The 22,290-nt window shown below is 38.6% G+C and overlaps 1 protein-coding gene across 1 annotated transcript in view; it reads left to right on the forward strand.

Moving 5' to 3' along the window:
• PDE11A (phosphodiesterase 11A) overlaps positions 1-22,290 on the forward strand; it is a gene marked incomplete at both ends in the record, with an annotated part of 373,297 nt that overhangs the window by 199,006 nt on the left and 152,001 nt on the right. Inside the window, 3 exons of the mRNA XM_080799405.1 lie at positions 3,557-3,632; positions 6,356-6,423; positions 7,165-7,257. Coding sequence (XP_080655531.1) covers positions 3,557-3,632; positions 6,356-6,423; positions 7,165-7,257 — 237 coding nt within the window. The remainder of the gene's footprint in view (positions 1-3,556; positions 3,633-6,355; positions 6,424-7,164; positions 7,258-22,290) is intronic.

Genomic DNA, 22,290 nt, shown 5'->3' on the forward strand with positions numbered 1-22,290 from the left:
GTTGTCAAAACCCATGAAAAGTACAGCTTCAAGAGCCAACCATAATGTGAACTGGGGACTTTGTAGGACAAATGATGTATCAGGGTGAGTTCATCAGTTGTAACAAATGTAGCACACTGGTGACTGATGTTGATAGTGGGGAAGGCTGAGGTGCCCGTGTGGGGCAAGAGATGGGAACTCTCTGTACTTGCACTCATTTTGCTGTGAACTTGAAACTGTTCTAAAAAGAAAAGTCTAGGGGCACCTGGGTGGCTCAGAGGGTTAAGCCTCTGCCTTCGGCTCAGGTCATGATCTCAGGGTCCTGGGATCGAGCCCCGCATCAGGCTCTCTGCTCAGCAGGGCGCCTGCTTCCATTCTCTCTCTCTGCCTGCCTCTCTGACTACTGTGATCTCTGTCTGTCAAATAAATAAATAAAATCTTTTAAAAAAATAAAAAAGAAAAAGAAAAGTCTACTTAGAAAGTAAAGAAACAGAAATTCCCATAGGCCAACAATTCAGAGGTAATTATTGTGGTTATATTTCCAGGATTTTCCAACATACATGATAACTGTTTGTACACCTACAGATACCCACACTATTATCACTTGATGTATTAAAAATGTCCATGTTTAACAAATATTCTTCTATAGCATGATTTACATTTGATGGATAATATTCCATTGTGTAGGTGTGCTGTGCTTTCCTTAACCAACTCCCTAGCATCATCGTTAGTAATGCTATGATTTACACCTTTCTATGTAACTTTTGTGTGTAGCTATAATAGCTACCATAGAATACATTTCTAGACACAAGAATTGATGGGTCGAAGGATATTTATACTTTTTAAAGTCTGGATACATGTCAATTAATCTGTTTCCAAAAAGGTCGTAGCAGTGTATTCACACATTAGAAATGCTATAAAGCCTTAAGGTTACAAGCATGAGCTTTGGAGCTCTTTTCCATCCCAGCACTGACCCAATCATCTTCATTCCGCCCAAAATACCAGGTCCCCTCCAGTTCAATTTTCATCCTTTTCGCCTTTTCCTTGCACAAGTTCTTCCTTGCTGATTTTACTCACTCACTCCAAACCAGAGGCTGATGACTCCCAGATAAGTGCCTCAGCTCCTCCGTCTCTCCCACCACCATCTCAAGTGTAACTTGAACTCAGAATCATTTTGCTCAGACTGTGTTCCCCACATCAGGGAACTCCAGCCGCTCTTACGCAAACCAGAAATTTCCATGTTATACTCGGCAGGGATGGGAGAACCTCCTCAGAATCGGAAATTCTTTGGGGGCACTACAATAATAATTTTCTCTTATTTCACTGATCAACAGCCTGAGGTTTGTTTTTCTCACCACCAGCCTCTCAAGCCGTTTCTCTCCTTGTTTCTTTTACTCACCGCATGTTCTCGTCTGAGGAACCTCGTTTCTCAGCTGCTTCAGATCTCCCAGGAGAGGTTAGAGTGGGACTTCGGCTGGCCCAGAGTTGGCAGAGGCAACTGTTCCTCCTTCTCCGTGCTGGCTCGGGACTACCGACCGCTGTGTATGACACTCAGGGGAACAAAGCAGACCCAAACATTCTAGCGCTGCTCTGGCTAGCCCAAGTCTGCAGCTAATACCTCCCAGACCTCCGCACAATGGACCTCCTCCTTCCTGCTCCCTAGCATTGCTGTAAGTCAGACTCTAGCCTGAGGGAGAGAAAGAAAACCACTTTGTCTCTTCTGGACGATAACTCTGATGGATGTGTTTGTTATTGTCTGACTTTCTTTGAACCAGTCTTTTCACTTTCAAGGCAGTTAATCTCTCTGAGTCTTACCTGAGAGGGAGGAAGTGAACAGGACCTACCTGCAGGGTTGTTTTAACAAGTATATGAGGTAATGCCTGTGAAGGTGTTGAACCGAGTGCCTGACAGGAAGTGAACATCCAGTAAATGTTAGCTCAGCATCATCAGCGCCATCATTGTCCTTGACAACCCACTTGTAAGGATCTAAAGCTACTCTTGATTTCTCTAAACAGAGTTGCTGGCTTTTCTATAGTATTTTGAAATTGCTTTACTTGGACCCTTATTTTATCTTAACTGTTTCTATTTTTACTACACCGTGAGCTCCTCACACAATTGTTTGAATTCATTTTTGTATCCTCAAAACCCAGCTATGTGTGTGGTGCATAGGAGGCGACAAATAAATAGATGTTAGAAGAGTCTCAACTCTTAGCTCACACTACTCTCAAAAATCACTTTCGGTTTGATTGCAATCTAAATGTGAAAGCTAAAACAACAAAGATTCTAGGAAAAGAATTGGAGAATATCTTCATGAGCTAAGAGTAGGAAAAGATTTCTTGAACAAAATCAAACAAGTACTTTTAAAAAAGAAACAAACATACTGATATCAAGAATAGAAGATATCTGGAAAATTAATTTCTCAGAGGAAAACCAAAACAATCTAAAAATAATCTTAATAAAATAAAATAAAATAATCTTAATAAAATAAAAGTAACAAAATAAAAATAATCACCTAAACATTTAGGTGTGTAAAGAAACTTCCCATTTCAAATGTTTAAAATATGTAGCTCTTAACTTCTACAATGAACATTTGAAAGTACCTTTTTTATCCCAATAACCATATAAAACCTTGATATCTTGTTTTTTTCTTATAGTATTGGGATGACATGTTGACCTTTCTCACTAGATATCAAGGTCATATGAACTCACCAAAACCCTATCAGTCTTTAGTAGTTCTTATCTAACAGTTAGTTATGGACCATTGGTTTTAATATCAAGTGGAGCTTACTACTGAATGAATGGTTTTTGGTCCTGGTAATTACATCTTCATATTTTAAATATGTCATCTGACAGCCTGCTAGAGTATAGAAAGAAGATCTCTGAACCTCTACTTTTATCATATATTTTCTCAACTTTAATTTCTTGTGTATGACTTTATAATATATATAGTAAATTAGTGATGTTAAAAATATAGAGTACTGGGGCATCTAGGTGGCTCAGTCGCTTAAGCATCTGACTCTTGATTTTAGCTCAGGTCATGATCTCAGTGTTGTGAGATTGAGCCCCCCGGGCATGGAGTCTGCTTAAGAGTCTCTCTCTCTTAAGATTAAAAGAGAGAGAGAGAGAGAGAGAAGGTATTAAAAGTATATATGCACATGGTAGCATTATAGGCTCAAAACATTTTCACTAACAGATGTGCCCAATCAAAGAGACGTGACCACTAGTTTAAATAAAATGTTTTCAATACTCAGGGCAGAAACAGTTTCTAGAATTTTTGTCTGGTAGTATGATCATGATCAAGAGTTTTTCATTCAGGTCTCTGTGGCTGTAGGGATTGGGGGAGGTAGTGTTGTGTAGGGTCTTTTAGTTGATATCTGGTTGGGGCTTGATCTCCTTAAGATGTTTATTGTGATGTTTAAAATTAAAAGAGGCAGGTGAGTGTCTGCATTAAAAAATAGATTATAATGTGTCTATTTTAAAGTTATTTTAAAATGTCTGTTTTGAAGAGTGGTAAGCTGTTAAGTCAGAAATGGGTGAATAATGTTTAATTTTAATTAACTACTTTCTTATATCCTAGGCTGAACAGATATCAGGATTTCATATAAGATCTGTTCTCTGCGTCCCTATTTGGAATAGCAACCACCAAATAATTGGTAAGACATTACCTAAATAGTTCAAACTTCTTTTTAACTTTTTTTTTTTTAATGTTAAGGGAGGGTGCAGGTGAGGGGCAGTGGGAGAGGGAGAGAGAAACTTAAGCAGACTCCATTCTGAGCGTGGTATCGATGCAAGGCTCAATGTCACGGTCCTGACATGATGACCTGAGCCAAAACCAAGAGTCAGATGCTTAACCAACTGTGCCACCCAGTACAAACTTCTTTTATAAAGAAAGACAAATTTACTTGAAAATACACTACATCTTTTTATCTGCTCCCCCCTTTTGCACTTGATCTTAGCAAAAAGGCCAAGAAGTGATAGCTGCTTCCCTCTTTTATCTCCAGGACTCATCAACCTATGTTTCATTCCTTCATATCACTTCATAGGTGTAGACTCCTGATGAATCCACATCAGCCAGAACAATGAACAAAGATTTATTCTTTAAACCAGTAATTTTGAAGTTGGAGAGGATCTCAGAAATCAACTAATAGAACTCTCTTATCTTACCTTGTGGAAATCGAGATAGGGTGGGGGACTCACACAAAGACCAGAATAAAGTCACAGAATGTTAGTTGCAGGATCAGGATTACAAGTCAGGCTTTCCCAGCTCCTCTACAGATTTTCCCACTACATCTGTATGCTTACATCTATGCTTTTATAGGTGGAGTACATGCAAAGGGAAAGAACAGGCATTGTTAAACATATACTGTGCAACATCTTTCTGTCTGGATGATTCTGAAATAGGTTATACTTGACCCAGAATAACAGAACTGTGGGCCAAAGCAGCTTCCAAGTTTTTCTCCCTCCTTTGCTCCTTTCCCTCCCCTCAGAACCTCTGTCAGGAAAGTATTAAACCTAAGAAAGAAGTCAGTGGGTAAGGTAGAGAAGTCATAAAGAGTGGAGGTGTTAGTTAAAATTATTGAAACATAATTAAAGCATGATTTTTTCTAAGAGACATAAGGTAATTAGGGCATTGGCCTGTCTTTGTTTTCCCCCAACATTGCCTATTAAACTGTAAGATCCTGCAACTTATCAAAGGATTTAGTATTCTGGAAATATTGTCAAGGCTTGGACTATAACAGAATTTTTTTCATCAGTTCGCTTTTTGCAGAAAAATTTTTCTACATCAATGAACATAAAGAATGTTCAAAGATTTGGGAATTTGAACACCTAGTACGAAGTATTGAATTGCATCATGTATACTTTTAAATATATTTAAGTTTAAAGAGAAGAGGAAGTGCATAAGAAACACTGTTTCTGTGCTGTTGATGTCCAATGGCAATCTTAAATACAGTCCTAGCTTTCATTCCTAACAGTAAACATCTGTTATTCTTTCAAAATCAAGACTGCAGTTTGCCTCTTACATGCTAGACTTCTGTTTCATTATATACATCATACACACATAATTATTTAATGTCTACTAGCATATGATGACTTACTTACCTAGTGGGAATTTAGGTGTTTGAAAAAAATTCAAGCATGCTTTAGAATTATAACTATGTTTGGTTTGTACCAAATGGGGACATGGGAGAATGTTTTTCAAGATTGTTCAGTTTTTCTGATTAGACCTGTATGTTTTGAGAGTCTTGCCCCAAAACATCTGGTACTGGAAATGAACTTGAGAAAGAGGAAGTACATTGGAATTAAGTTTGCTAGAACCGTATGTACCCCATCGGTAATAGACAGCAGAACTAACCTTGCTTTGAAGGTTAACAGCGCCACCATCCCCCACATTTCTTGAATGTTCACTCCATGTGGAGCAACATGCTTTAAAACATTCAAACATTATCTCATTTCATCTTCATAACCTCTGAGATAGTCAACATTTTCATCCCCATTTTACAGATGAGGACTTTCAGGGCTAAAAAATGTTAGGTGACAGCTGATGGTGGAGTTGAGATGTGAAATGAGACAGTGTGACACCAGAGCCCATGTTCTTTTTTTTTTTTTTTTAAACTAAAATATAATGTATTATTTGTTTCAGGGGTACAGGTCTGTGATTCATCAGTCTTACCAATTCCCAGCGCTCACCATAGCACATGCCTTCCCCTATGTCCATCCCCCAGCCACACCATCCCTCCCATCCCCCTCCACTGCAGCAACCCTCAGTTTGTTTCCTGAGATTAAGAGTCTCTTGTGGTTTGTCTCCCTCTCTGGTTTCATCTTGTGTCATTTTCCTCTCCCTTCTCCTATGATCCTCTGTCTTGTTTCTCAAATTCCTCAGATCAGTGAGATCATATGATAACTGTCTTTCAGAGCCCGTGTTCTTAATCACAATGCCATCCTGCCTCACTCAAGCACTGTGTTCCACAGGATTTAAAACATAAAAAATTACAGATACATATGTATACACACACATGTGTATACATACAGTTATTAACACTCAGTGATATAGCTATTGCATATGTGTATATATGTCAGATATATCCAAGTAACTGTGCACAGTCATCTTGAAAACCATTTTTAAGGAATCAGACTGATGCCTGGTAGAACTCCAGGCTTCACTGTGACTCAGTTTAGATATCACAGCCTTAAAGATAGACTGCATCGATGTACCTCAGATCTGTCCCACGGCGACAGCAGGCACTGGGGAGACCAGAGATTAAACTCAGGTCTGAAGTTACCTAAGGGAGGTATCAAGTCAGCTGGGCTTTATTAGATTATAGTAACACAGTGGCCAGTGCTAAAAATGACCACATAAACCAAACTCTTCCCACAGGAGTGGCTCAAGTGTTAAATAGACTTGACGGGAAAGCTTTTGATGATGCAGATCAACGACTTTTTGAGGTAAGAAAATAAATTTGTGAACCAAAGGCTAGAGCTGAGTCACCAATAGTCTCCTGGTGGCAGCTTGTCAAAATCTGTCAAGAGTGTGTATATAGTGGCGAGACCGCCAGCCAGCTCCACGGCATGCTCAGTCATCTCCTTTCTTGGATTTTCAAGCCTCCCTTTATTCCAGTCTGCCCTCTAGCTGGAAAGGCTGGCCTTGAACTGGCATCCTTGTACACTTTGCACCAACAAAGTAGCCAACATGAAAACCCCATGATTATTTTTCCTCTAGGAGAGAATACCTCACAGCTTCTTTACAAACTGGTTCTAGATCTATCTTCCTACTTTTTAACATTTACCTAATGGGTACGCTCACTTGGTTTCCTCACCAAAATATTTTATAGCCTAGCCACTGAAAGAGGGTGCTTTAGTTTAATGGAATGAAATTACTAAAACCAGTCCACGACCTAAATAAATTAAGAACACATTTGATAAGACTATAAGTATGTTTTAAATTTATAAAGTCATTTCTTCACCAGGACATTATATTAATAATTTTTTCTCATGTGCAATGTGAGCTGTAAAGCTGTTACATGACAATAGTAATTAAGAATTTTAATGTGCATATTTCCCCAAGGCCTACCTCTGTGTACAATAAAATTATATTTTCAGACCCATTTATGATGACTGCCTGCTTTCATATTAGATTATACCAATGAGTTATTGCAATTTTTAATTAGTGGGCTTTCTCTTTCCTAGGCTTTTGTCATCTTCTGTGGCCTGGGCATCAACAACACAATTATGTACAATCAAGTGAAGAAGTCCTGGGCCAAGCAATCCGTGGCTCTTGATGTAAGTCAGTATTTATGTCCAAACCATATGCTTTAAAAGCCCTCATTTTATGAGAGAAAAAACGTCATTATTATGGGACTAATTTCTCAATTTTTGATTACCTATTCACTGGGCTTTAGTTATTTTAGAGTCATGTGTTTGAATTTGATGAAAGCCACTAACCCTCTCTAGAACAAGCACACATATGCACACAATTTTGCATACAGTCTTGGGGAATTCACAGATTCCTTGAAGGCCATCCATATGTTGCACAGTTCGATATAGGTTTTATGTGTTAGGTTTATTAAAAGTGATGATGCAAAAATAATTGTTAGGATTTATTTAAAATGAAATGATTATGAACTTACTTTGAATATGTAAAGGTAGTCTGGAAATTCACAACTTTTCTTGCCATAGAAGAAAACTTCGCTGTGAAGATATGTGACCCAAGTGAGGGAAGCTTCTGTTGTTCTCCAGCTCCCCACCACAAACACGTACACCTCCCACTGAGAACTCCGACCTATTCCCTAGACGTAAACTGCATCTCCCCTCAGACTAAGTCCGAAAACAGTAGTTCTCCTCTGACTCCCAGCTTGCTTCTTTTTCTCAAATGGTACAATGTTCTCTTAAAGTACTAAGATGTTGAACTCTACTTACAGCATTAGAACAGAAACTTAAAGATTTAAAAGTATTCTGCTCCAAACCCATCATTTTTTTAGCTGCAATCTAAATCTATAGCATTTTTTCTTATTTAATTTAAATTCAATCAATTAGCATATAATATATTGTTACTTCCAGAGGTAGAGGTCAGTGACTCATCAGTCTTATATAATACCCAGTGCTCATTATATCATGTGCCTTCCTTAATGTCCATCACCCAGTTACCCCATCCCCCCACCTCCCTCCCCTCTAACAACCCTTGGTTAACCCATGGTTAACCGGTAAACCATGGTTAAGACTCCTATGGTTTGTCTCCCTCTCTGATTTTGTCTTGTTTTTTTTTTTTTTCTCTCTTCCCTTGTAATCCTGTTTTGTTTCTTAAATTCCACATATGAGTGAGATCATATGATAATTGTCTCTCTCTAATTGATTTATTTTGCTTAGCCTCTGGTTCCAACCACGTCGTTGCAAATGGCAAGATCTCATTTTTGTTGATGGCTGAGCAGTATTCCATTGTTTGTGTGTGTATACACACACACAACACACACACACCACACACACACACACACACACACACACACACACACACACACATCTTCTTTATCCATTCATCTGTCCAAGAACATCTCAGCTCTTTCCACAGTTTGGGTGTTGTGGACATTGTTGCTATAAACATTGGGGTGCAGGTGCCCCTTCAGATCACTACACTTGTAACATTCTTTGGGTAAATACCTCATAGTGCAATTGCTGGGTCATAGGGTAGCTTTATTATTATTTTTGTTTCTTTTTTCATGTCTCCTTCCCATTACTTGACTGGATTATTTGTTCTTTGGGTGTTGAGTTTGATAAGTTTTTTATAGATTTTGGAGATGAGCCCTTTATCTGGTAAGCCCTTTGTAAATATCTTCTCCCATTCTGTATATTGTCTTTTGGTTTTGTTGACTATTTCCTTTGCTGTGCAAAAGCTTTTTATCTTGATGAAGTCCCAGTAGTTCATTTTTGCCTTTGATTCCCTTTCTTTTAGAGACGAGTCTAGCAAGAAGTTTCTGCAGCCAAGGTCACAGAGGTCACTGCCTGTGTTCTCCTCTAAAATTTTGATGGATTCCTGTCTCACATTTAGGTCTTTCATCCATTTTGAGTATATTTTTGTGTATGATGTAAAGAAATGGTCCGGTTTCATTCTTTTACATGTGGCTGTCCAATTTCCCCAACACCATTTGTTGAAGAAACTATCTTTTTTCCATTGGACATTCTTTCCTGCTTTGTCAAAGATAAATTGACCATAGAGTTGAGGGTCCATTTCTGGGCTCTCTATTCTGTTCCATTGATCTATGTGTCTGTTTTTGTGCCAGTACCATAATGTCTTGATGATTACAGCTTTGTAATAGAGCTTGAAGTCTGACATTGTGATGCCACCAGCTTTGGTTTTCTTTTTCAATGTTCCTTTGGCTATTCGGAGTCTTTTCTGGTTCCATACAAATTTTAGGATTATTTGTTCCAGCTCTGAAAAAAGTTGATGGTATTTTGGTAGGGATTGAATTGAATGTGTAGATTGCTTTTGGTAGCATAGACACTTTAACAATATTTGTTCTTCTAATCCACAAGAATGAAATGTTTTTCCATTTCTTTGTGTCTTCCTCAACTTCTTTCATGAGTGTTCTATAGCTTTCCGAGTACAGGTACATTGCCTCTTTGGTTAGGTTATGGTTTTTGGTGCAATTATAAATGGTATCTACTTCTTAATTACTTTTTCTTCCGTCTCGTTGTTAATGTATAGAAGGGCAACTGATTTCTGTGCATTGATTTTGTATCCTGAAACTTTGCTGAATTCCTCTAGAAGTTCTAACAATTTTGGAGTGTAGTCTTTGGGGTGTTCCACATAGAGTAGCATGTCATCTGCGAAGAGTGAGAGTTTGACTTCTTCTTTGCCATTGAAGATGCCTTTTACTTCTTTTTGTTGTCTGATTGCTGAGGCTAGGACTTATAGTACTATGTTGAATAGCAGTGGTGATAGTAGACATCCTGGCTGTGTTCCTGACCTTACGGGAAAAGCTCTCAGTTTTTCCCCATTGAGAATGATATTCATTGTGGTCTTTTCATATATGACATTTTTTGTTATTGAGGTATGTTCCCTCTATCCCTACACTGTGAAGAGTTTTAATCGAGAAAGGATGCTATACTTTGTCAAATGCTTTTTCTGCATCTATTGAGAGGATCATATGGTTCTTGTCCTTTCTTTTATTAACATGGTGTATCACATTGATTGATTCACAGGATCCCAGCTGGTTTTGATGCAAAATTTATTGTTTTCCCCAACTTTTGGTCTGTATCTATCATCAAAGATTCTTTTTATATCTGTGAAATACTTATTAAGTAGGACAGATAAAATATCACATAATACATGACATCATCTAGAACAGCACAATATAATACATGTGCAATCTTCAGAATATTCTGTTTACCAAGCAAGATATTGGTAGAAAGATAAAACCAAGGGAGAAGATAAGTAGGCAACACGGTGGTACTTGCAGCACTTTGCTTTAAGGTTTAAAGACATAAAATTAGTTCTTTACCAAAAACTTTTCTACCCTTAATTGGACTCTGAACTCTGGAAGCACAGGGATTTTATTTTTTTATAATCTTATTCCCAGTGCCTACCAGAGCACTTAGCACAGAGAACGCATTTATTAAACGGTTTTTGGACAGATGGAGGGAGAGAGGAAGGAAAGAATGGGAGAAAGGGATTCTCCTGCCCAACAAAGGGATTTTTTTTTCTGGTTTTTCCTCTGAGTTCTGCTTTATTTATATATAATATCTTTACAATAAGGAATAAAAATAATATCTGCAGGATGAATTAATAAACAAGTAAACTGTAAATATGCAACCACTAAGAATCGCTAATAAAGCATTAAGTTCTATGTGCAGAAGAATTTTCACATCCTAGCTCTGTCACCTACCTCAGTTGTGAGAATTAAATGAGGTGATACATGAGATTTTAATATTCCATAAATAAAATTATAGTAATACCAATAATCACCACATTATTGCTTGCAGTAGTATGTTCATTACCGAGAAATCACCATAGATTTTAAGAAAGAAAAGAGGTCAGGAATTTGAACAACAAATGTTGTCATGACTCCTTCACCATCTTCAAATTTTGAACTCCACAGAGTTGCCTCAGCCAGCTTCAGTTTCTTTAAAAACTTTAGTTTCTGCAACTTTGAAAAGGACACACTGTGCATTAGTCCCACACAAACTCTATTTCATCTTGTCGTGTTATACTTCACACACCGAGCTGCTCCTACACACCCATATTCGAGCTCCTCACTGCCCCCTGGTAGATATTCATCCCATTGAGAATGGCAGCAAGAGCTGCCATTCACCAAAGAGAGGCAGCACTCCCCCAAGGCCTAGTCCCCACCGACCCCCAGGGAGCCACAGCTCCCTTTACCTACAAAGTGCTAATACAGCCACAGTCTCCTCAACCAGGACCTGCTCATTTGGGTTCATAGTGAATACCCTCTTGTTTGTGTAACTCAGATACCTTCTATCCTTACACACAAAAATTATTACTGACACTCCCAAATTTCCAGCCCAAGGCTGGGCCTCATGGCAGTCTCACCCTTTCAGAAGTTGCTCGTATGGGCAATTGTATGTTCTATGTGCTTGCCCAGTCACAACTGTGGTGTCACCATCTTGGTTTCATCCCTCCCCACCCCACTCAACCCCTACCTCATTAGTTACCAAACTCTGATCTCTAATGATCACTGTGTTTTGGAGGGTGCCCCCATCCCACTCCCTCACCCAGGAATCCATACGCAGGAATATCTAGAAGAATGTCTTATCTCAGGGCTTTATGAAGACAAAAGATTTATTGAGAGCTACTAAACCCAAACTCTGAAATGAGATCTACATATACTATAATATACATTAACTTTTGAATGAATATATATATTTTAAATTTATGTACTTATAAATACTATAGATGCATGTGAACAATATAATTTTATGTAAATATTTCTATTAAAAACCTTTATTTATAACCAGCCTATTCCAGAAAAGAGTTTAAGTTACTTTATAGGAATGTAAATAATCCAGCAAATATTTTAAGGTAAAATAATAATGATGACACTAATAATAACAACAGCAACAATAATAGGTGAGAGAGAGAGAGGACACACAAGCCAGAGGGGACAGAACCACACACATTGCCATTCTATCATCTCCATCCCTCCTTCCCAAGGACCTGGGATGACCCTCTCTTCTTTCTCTAGTGTAGCTAAGGAAAGACTCCCTACTTGGATCTGGGCAGGTTCTTTTTCTATTTGTGTTGTCTCTTTTTTTACTTATTCTCTTCAGTTTTTTTTTCTGCTTGATCTTGCACAAGAAGATCTTTGTCTAAATGTAGCTTTCCGATTCATATATACATACACTATATATATATATATATATATATATATATATATATATACACTGCACACTGCACAAAGACCATATACATATGGTCTTTGTGCAGTGTGTTTTTTTTTTCATTTGGCAACAAGAGTGAAGGGAAGTAATCCATCCCACAGCTCCCAGTGACAATAACCCCCCTAGAAGCCTTTCCCTCCCCAGAAAGCAGGAATGCATATTTCATGGCCTAGAGAGATAATGTGAACACATTTCTTCCTGCATGTTCAGGAGACTCTTGAGAGCCAACACAACATTATCTTGTCTTTTTTTTAAATTTTTTTTGAAGATTTTATTTATTTATTTGACAGACAGCAATCACAAGTAGGCAGAGAGGCAGGCAGAGAGAGAGGGGGAAGCAGGCTCTCCGCTGAGCAGAGAGCCTGATGCGGGGCTCGATCCCAGGACCCTGAGATCATGACCTGAGCCGAAGGCAGAGGCTTTAACCCATTGAGCCACCCAGGTGCCCCCATTCTCTTGTCTTTTAAGAATCCTTTCTGCCAGGCATTTTTTATTTTTATTTTTTAAAGATTTTATTTATTTATTTGAGAAAGAGAGCACAGGAGCGGGGGAAGGGTCAAAAGGAAAGGAACAAATAGACTCCCCACTGAGCGGGGAGCCCAAATGCAGGGCTCCATCCCAAGACCCCAACATCATGAGCTGAGCCAAACGCAGACATCTAAGCAACTGAGCCCCCCAGGCGCCCTCCCCACTGCAGAAGGAGGCTGCTGGCTTTAAGCACCAGGCAATGCGGGGAGATGTTTTAGAGCCCCGTCTTTGACATTGGTCTCATCAGTCTAGTTAGGACTGAACCTTGGTTCAGGTGCTCTGGATCTTGGACGACTAAACTTCTCAATCTTGTTTTTTTCATATGTTAAATGGGTATGATAAGAAGGGTGTTTTAAGAGTTAAATAAAACAATGCAGGGAAAGCGCTGAGGGAGTGTTTAGTTACAGTAAGCACTTAATAAAAGCTACTGGTCCTATTAACCAGAGCACTTGCTGCCCCCTAATCTGCACTGTGCCCTGAATGCTCAGACCAAGAGTTGCTGTAAAACTGTGCTGATTGAGGGGCTGGGGAAGAGGTATAATTTTTTGCTCCTTTTAATGAGGAGGATCATTTCCTGCTTGAAGTTTCAACTACAAACAGACCCCTAATTTCCTAGATACTTGGCGCGCTCTATGTTCCGCCACTGAGCATCCCAGCGGTGTCACCCCTGCGCCCCAAGGCTCGCCTCTGTGCCCCATGCTCCCCCTGCGCCCCAGGGCTTACTTAATGCAGGCCCATTTTCTGTGGCTCCTGTCACCCTGTAGGTTTCTACAGAGAAGTCCAGGATGTGTAAATACAAATTTTCCCATGTCAAAAATAGCCATGCAGGTCTTCGAAATCTATACATCACCAAGGGCAAAGTCTCCGCAAAAGACCTGCCAGGCTAGGGGTCCCTTCCCTGTTGCCACATACTGGCAACTTCAGCTCTTTTTTTTTTTTTTTTAAGTTTCTATTTATTTATCTGTCAGAGAGAGAGAGAGAGAGAGAGAGCACAACCAGGGGAAGCAGCAGCCAGAGGGAGAAGCAGGCTCCCTGCTCCCACTGAATCCAAGGACCCTGGGATCATGACCTGAGCCGAAGGCAGATGCTTAACCGAATGAGCCACCCAGGCATCCCTTCAGCTCATTTTAACCTAATCCACAAATGACAAAAAAAATCACAATATGAACATACCACATACTTTCTTCTTTTCTGGCCTTTAAAAGCTGAAGTGATTAATACATTGTCTGTATTTTGTTTAACAATTGAAGTATAAAACACTATTACTTTGATGACTGCTTTTCTTAATTTCTCATAATTTAGTTATGTAATTTTATTCTTAAAGTTCTTTTTCCTAAATATATAAAACCAATAATCTAAGACTCTTAGAGAGCAGAAATGCTCTTAAAGCTGAATAATGGAACAAAGAGAGGAATTTACTATCATTTTTAATAACTCTAATTTTATTATCCTGGGTTCCATTCTACCGGAGTGCCAAGAGCTTCACAGGAAGTGTACTAATGGATGTTCACATTTTCTGAGTGTAAGAATCCTATGATAAAAGGGGGAAACTTCATCTGAAAGTCCAGTGGACAAAGATAATACAGTATGAATGTAAAGCAGAATATTACTTCTTCATTTTGAACACCAAGAATTGTCCTTTGGGGTGTCTTTCATAGAAAATGCAAATAAAGACTCATCTGATACTGATGAGAAATTTTCCAGGAAACAGAAGTCAGTGTATTAAGGGACACCTTCTACCCTCTTATGATCAGAGGAAGGAAGGGATGAGAGTCAGACAGAGGGTGTGGAAAAGGCATGTGCGATCAGGAGCCAAGCCCCATTGATTCTAGCTCCTGAAGTCCTCTCCCATCCATTTCTTCCTTTCAAATTGCCACAGCAGCGATCCCACTTAAGGGCTTCATTACCTCTTGACTGAGCAATTGTAATAGCCATCTATCTGTTCTTCCTAAACCATATTTCAGATTGCATCATTCACTCACTCAGAGATCCTAAATTACTCCTCCATTACCTATCAGAGTATAAACTTCCTGGCCTTTGGGGCCCTTTGAAAGTTCATACCAAGCTATCTTCCTACCCCTGGCTCTCTTTTCTCTTTTCAGAGTATTCTATGCTACTTATAAAAAACTCACCTACCTCATAGTCTCCAAATCAGTCACCTGCTTCTCTGCTGTCTGATCTTTAATATCATTTCCGCCTCAGTTACTCTCTGTTCCCACTATGCTGTCTCTCCTCAAAGTTGTTATATCATTCAAAGCTCAATTTAAATGTAATCTTTCTGGGACGCCTGGGTGGCTCAGTTGGTTAAGCTGCTGCCTTCGGCTCAGGTCATGATCCCAGCATCCTGGGATCGAGTCCCACATTGGGCTCCTTGCTCGGCGGGGAGCCTGCTTCTCCCTCTGCCTCTGCCTACCACTCTGTCTGCCTGTGCTCGCTCTCTCTCTCTAACAAATAAATAAATTTTAAAAAAAATTTTTAAATGTAATCTTTCCTATAAATCTTTAAATCCCGTGCTTACTTATTCCTGTCTTTGTCCTAGATTATAGTTAATTGGGAGTCTGTATGTTTTCCTCTGCTATAAAGTGTTTGCATTAACGTACGTGATCATGTCCTAGCTATTCTTTATTCCTTTCGGTGTTTTATAGAGAGTGGTACTCAACAAAAGTATATTGAATAAATGAATGCACGCAGCCACAGATAATTATTTTGGTCTGCCATGTCAACATTCCAAATGGGAACAGCTTGGGCTGTGCTAGAAGAGCTGACGGTCACCAGCAGCGGTCTTGCTGGCCACAGACTCATACAGCATACCTCCATACTCCCCTTCTCCTTTACAGGCCGTGAGTGCCAATTATTTCTATTTATTTATTTTGGGGGAGGTCTCCTCCAAGATACCATCTTCCCTGGGCTATTTCCTTAGATGATGATTAAGGGGCCAACCTGGCTTCCTGGAGATAACTCTGCCATGCGAAATCTCCTAAGCTCCAAGGAGAAAATTTTCTCTAATGGGGTGATTGACACAACTAGACTCATAGGATGCTAACAGAATGCCACTCCATTCTTTTTTTCATCCTTCTTCCTTCAGACCTACCCTCTCTAACCAATCTTCCTTACTCCTGGATGAACTCTCTGGCTCTCCCCCAGAGAGGAGTGTATCTTCTGATACACTCAGATGTTAAATAGCCTCTGAGCGCCTCCCCTTCCCTGGGATTAGAAACTGTGGTCAGGAGAGGGTCACAGTGGGCTTCTTTATTCTTCTTCACTTCACCTCCTTCCCAAGACAGGTGCAGGGAGCAAAATGGAAGTAGGATAAAGAGCAAACTCTTACATGACTGGTGCTGTCCTAACCTGGTGTCAAGGCCCTCTGTGTCAAGCACTAACATTCTCTTTTTATTGTGAGTGTCTTTCATGAATTCTTCGAAGAGCTCTGGGGGCTAGGAATCTCCTGTTGACAGTCCCTGATGTGGGTTTACCTTTCCTGACTGACAGGTTATAATCCTTTCTCAGGCCCTGGTTTCCAGTGACCCATACAGACCCTTCCTCCATGGGGATCATCTCACTGATGATCTGTGAGATGATCATCTCTGATCATCACTGATCATCTCACTGATCATCTCACTGAGATGATCATCTCTGATCATCACTGATCATCTCACTGATCCTAGGAAAGAGGACTTCAGAAAGTCCTCTTTCCTAGGATCTGTGTTTGTTTTTCTCCTTTATTTATTGTGGTCAAATAAACACAACATTAAAAAAAGTTCACCGTTTTTAAGTACACAGTTCACTGGCATTTAGTGCATTAACAGTATTGTGTAATCATCACCAACCAACATCCATCTCCAGAACTGTTTGCTCTTCCCAAACTAACACTCTGTGGCCATGAAATACTAACTTCTCATTCCCCTCTCCAGCCCTTGGCAACCACTCTTCTACTTTATGTCTATAAACTTGACTCCTCTAGATACCTCATGTAAGCAGAATCATACAGTATTGTCCTTTTATGACTGACTTATTTCACTTAGCATAATGTCTTTAAGTTTCATTCATGTTGTAGCTTGTGTCAGAATTTCCTTATTTTTTAAGGCTGAATAAAATTCCACTGTCAGTATGTACCATATTTTGTTCATCAGTTCATTGCTTCAATGGTCAGAGTCCTTTTAAGCCTAGTTATCTCTCTTTGGTCCATTTGGCCTATGGAAATCACATATCTTGGACCGTTAGATTGCACAAAGTAGCCCTCTCCTTCTGCCCCTTAACGTTTAGAATTTTTCTTTTTTTCTTTTTTTTTTTTAAGATTTTATTTATTTGAGAGAGAGAGCGAGAGAACACAAGCAAGGGAGTGGCAGACAGAAGGAGAAGGTTCCCCGCTGAGCAAGGAGCCCGATGAGGGGCTTAATTCTAGGACCCTGGGATCATGACCTGAGCAAAAGGCAGCTGCTTAACCAACTGAGCCTCCCAGGTGCCCCTAGAATTTTTAGGCATGAATCAGCAACTAGTGTGTTCCTACACCATACTCTGGGGGTGTACATATTGGGTTCTACATGTGGTTTTTTTTAAGAAACCCTCAAAAAACCCTAACCAGAAGATTTTCAATATTGGGTCCTCTCCTGAATTGTTTCCCTTGTCTCATGCAATGCAGAGGTGGAGAATGAGTACCTTAGCTTGAAGGTAGCAGAAGTAGTTTGGGGCATCTTCTTTCCAAGTCCTGTATTGGCCTAGAACCTCCCTTTAGAATGGAGTGTCTGTTGTTCTCAACTATAAAATCAGACAGAAAGAGTTCCATTTAAACATGCTGTTATCTACCAAAATGACTTTCCAGACTAGGTTACTGTCCAACCGTGATCCAGTGATTGTCTGAATGATAAATGTCTACGCTTGGAAGATCTTTGTTTATTTGTAGGTTCATTGGCTACAGGTTATCAATTACAAGTCCAAATGCAACACTTGGCAAAAGTGGAATTGTTCCCATTTGTAAAATCTTCTTTACTGAAAACATGTTGCATTGTATAAACACTTCTTTTTAAGAAAGGATAAAAAGGAAACCTAAATGAACTACTTCCCTGAAAGGGTTATATGGTCATTATTTCCCCATTGTAGCTACTACTACCTCTTAAGTTACTTTTAAAACAAACAACATTTTGGAAGCTGTTCTTTGTGAAAATTCCTGGTTCTTAACTGAACTGGTGTATAAATTATGATCAAATAATTGTGGTGGCTTGAATAATCATGCCAACTTTCTTGAACTTCTTTGGATATAAGGTATGGGAAAGACCAATTAAACAAATAGCATGAGCTTCTACTCTTCACTTGCTACTTTGAGTGCAGGGTTCAGACAGAAACCAGGGAAACAAATAGGGTGATTGATTGCATTTCTGTGAGGGCTCACTGAAGAGGTGGGGCTTGAACTTTCAGGTCCAAGGCTATAGAGCAAGGTGCAGCAATTTCATTCTGCCCATCAGTGTTGAAAGCCTTCAGGGAGCAAAATAGCACCACCTAGTTGAGGCCAGAGCCTTGTACACCAAGTCTCGTAACCCACCCTGCATCCCCGTGCCCTGGACACTCATTCCCACTAAACCAAGTCTGCCTGAGAATCAGCACAGCACACCCCTCCCCCAGAAAACCAGCACAGCTAGCTCACACCAAGTTTATTTATTGATCACAGAGTGCTGCAAATCTTCAGCTCTAGGGAAAGTAGAATTGAGCTTCCTTTTTACTCTTATTCTTTATTTCTTTTATTTTTATTATTTTTTCATTTATTTTCTTATATTTTCCAATTCCCTTTAAATTTTTAAGTTATTTTTTAAATTTATATAAATATATTTTCATATTTTTAAAATTTTTGGTCTACTTCCATTTTGTTTTATTTATTTTATTTTATTTTATGTTTTATTTTGGGATCTAGATTCTTTTAACAAGCAGATCAAAACCCAGCCAGGATCTAGTTTTTGTGTTTTGTTTAGTTTGGTTTGATTTTTTTCTTTTGTGTTTCTGTTTTTCTTAGGGTTTTTTGTTTTTTCCTCACTTTTTCTTTGTTTTTTTTGCTTTGTTTTTGTGTATTTGTTTGTTTTGCTGGGGGTTTTTTCCTAGTCTTTTCTTTTCTAAACAAAATGACAAGATGAAGGAGTTCACCCCAAAAGAAAGAACATGAGGTAGAACTCATGGCCAGGGATTTAATCAATACAAGCATAAGTAAGATGTCTGAACTAGAATTGAAACAACAATTATAATGATACTAACTAGGCTCGAAAAAAAGCATTGAAGACACTAGCGCATTCTTTACTATAGAGATAAAAGAACTAAAATCTAGTCAGGCCAAAATTTAATATGCTATAACCAAGCTGCAAACACAAATGGGGGCCATAAAAATGAGGATGGATGGAGCAGAGGAGCAAATCAGTGATACTAGAGGTAAAATTATGGAAAATAAGGAAGCCAAAAAGAAGAGGGAAATAAGGGTAATGGACCATGAGGTAGACTTAGAGTACTCAGCGACTTAGTAAACTGTAACATTCATATCATAGGCATCCCAGAGGATGAAGAGAGAGATAAAGGAGCAGAAAGTTTATTTGAACAAATTATAGCTGAAAAATTCCCTAATCTGGGGAAGGACACAGACATCAAAATCCAAGAAGCACAGAGAACTCCCATTAAATCCAACAAAAGGTGGCCATCACCAAGGCATATCATAGTCAAATTAACAAAATACACAGACAAGGAAAGAATCTTGAAAGTAACAAGGGAAAAAAGGTCCTTAACGTACAAGAGAAGACAGATCAGGTTTGCAATGGACCTATTCACAGAGACTCGATGGGCCAAAAGAAAGTGGCAGGAAATATTCAACGTGCTGAATGGGAAAAATATGCAGCTAAGAATTCTTTATCCAACAAGGCTGTCATTCAAAATAGGAGAGATAAAGAGTTTTCCAGACAAACAAGAACTATAGGAGTTCATGACCACCAGCCCAGCCCTGCAAGAAATTTTAAGGGGGACTCTTTGGAGAAAAAAAGACCAAAGCAACAAAGGACCAGAGAATATAACCAGAAACACCTCTACAGATAACACAGTGGCACTAAATTCATATGTCTCAATAATCACTCTAAATGTAAATGGACTGCATGCACCAATCAAAAGACATAAGGTACCAGAATGGGTAAAAAACAAGGTCCATCTCTATGCTGCCTACAAGAGACTCATTTTAGACATAAAGACACCTGTGGATTGAAAATGAGGGGATACAGAACCATCTGTCATACTAATGGATGTCAAAAAAAAGCTAGAGTAGCCATACTATTAACTAGACTTTAAAATAAAGATTGCAACAAGAGATGAAGAAGGGCATTATATCATAATTAAGGGGTCTAACCATCAAGAAGATCTAACAATTTTAAATTTTTATTTCCCCAACTTGGGAGCAATTATATATGTCAATTAATATATGTCAGTTAATATTGTCAATTAATAACAAACATAAAGAAACTCATTGATGATAATACAATAATAGTAGGAGACTTTAACACCCCACTTATAGCAATGGACAGATCATCTCAGTGGGAAAATAAGGAATTTTTTCAATAAGGCTGTGAATGACACACTGGACCAGATGAACTTAACATATATTCAGAACATTTCATCCTAAAGCAGCAGAACACACATTCTTCTCAAGTACACATGGAACATTCTTCAGAATAGATCACATACTGGGTCATAAATCAGCCCTCAACAAGTACCAAAAGATCAAGATAATACCGTGCATATTTTCAGACCACAGAACTTTGAAACTTGAACTCAACCACAAGAAGAAATTTGGAAAGACCTCAAATACATGGAGGTTAATGAATATCCTACTAATGAATGAATTGGTTAACTAGGAAATTAAAGAAGAATTTAAAAAAATACATGGAAGCAAATGAAAATGAAAGCAAGACAGCCCAAAACCTTTGATATGAAGTAAAGTGACCCTAGGAGGGAAATATGTCGCACTACAGGCCTACCTCAAGAAGCAAGAAAAGTCTCAAATACACAGCCTAACCTTACACCTAAAGTAGCTAGGAAAGGAAGAGCAAATAAAGCTTAAAGCCAGCAGAAAGGACTTAATAAAGTTTAGAGCAGAAATAAATGATAATAGAAACCAAAAAGAAACCAGTATAACAGATTAACAAAACTAAGGGCTAGTTCTTCAAAAGAAGTAATGAAATTGATAAACCCTTAGCTAGACTTATCAAAAAGAAAAGTGAAAGGACCCAAATAGAAAAAATCACAAATGACAGAGGGGAGATCACAACCAACTCATAGTTCACACTCTCTCTCCTTTTGAAGCTTCAGATTTTTTTGTTCCAGCTAACTCTTGGTTCTTGTATGCACCTCCAAAAGTCCAGACTTAGCATATCTAGCAGTTATAATCTCCATTAAAAAAACAAATATTTAGGGGCACCTGGGTGGCTCAGTCATTAAGCGTTTGCCTTCAGTTCAGGTCACAATCCCAAAATCCTGGGATCGAGCCCCTCATCAGGCTTCCTGCTTTGCAGGAAGCCTTCTTCTCCCTCTCCCACTCCCCCTGCTTGTGTTCCCTCTCTCACTGTGTCTCTCTCTGTCAAATAAATAAATAAAAATTTTTTTAAAAGACAAATATTTTTTATTAACAGAATACGGATTTGATGTTTTCATTTACAGTGGTTTATCTTTAACTTCTCTCCTTGGTTTTTCACATCCAGACATCTGCCAGTCCCAGTCAGTTTTGTTCCTGCAATATCTCCACTTTCATGGTTCAGATCTTTATTTCTTCTTCCCTATGTTAGTTCTACTTACTCAAGCTAATAATCCTGGCTCTAGTGTCTTCTCTGCTCACCCATAGTACACTCAACATACAGATTTATTCTCCTAAATTGCAATAACTTATCATATCTGTCTCTAAAACCATCAGTGGCTCCCCATTGCCTGCAAATTAGAGTGATAAAAGATGTTGAGTATTTTTATGAGAAGAAATCAAAGTCAGTGGTAACCAGTGCTTAGAGCTAACCATCTTATTATTTGAGTTTACATTTCTTTTCTTTCAACCATTTTAATATATCAGTCTTCTGGTTTTCACTGCTACCAATGAAAAATCTGCCATCATTCACGTTGTTCCCTTAAGTATAATGTATCTTCATTTCTCACTGATTATAACATTTTGTTTTTATTACTTCTAGGTTATTTTGTTTTAGGCATATTTCTTATAAACTACATACATCTGAATTTAATGTTTAAATTCAATTTGAGAATCTTTGTTTTTGATGAAAGATTTGGCTTTACGTAAGTTATCTTTTTCTTCCCGAGTTTTTACTTTCTTATATTTTGCTTCTTCTAACTTTTACTATGTGGATCATATTTTTTTGATTTTTTAGAAGTTTTTTTATTATG

The sequence above is a fragment of the Martes martes genome, assembly GCF_963455335.1.
Source record: "Martes martes genome assembly, chromosome: 3".
In the NCBI taxonomy this organism is placed as follows: Eukaryota; Metazoa; Chordata; class Mammalia; order Carnivora; family Mustelidae; genus Martes; species Martes martes.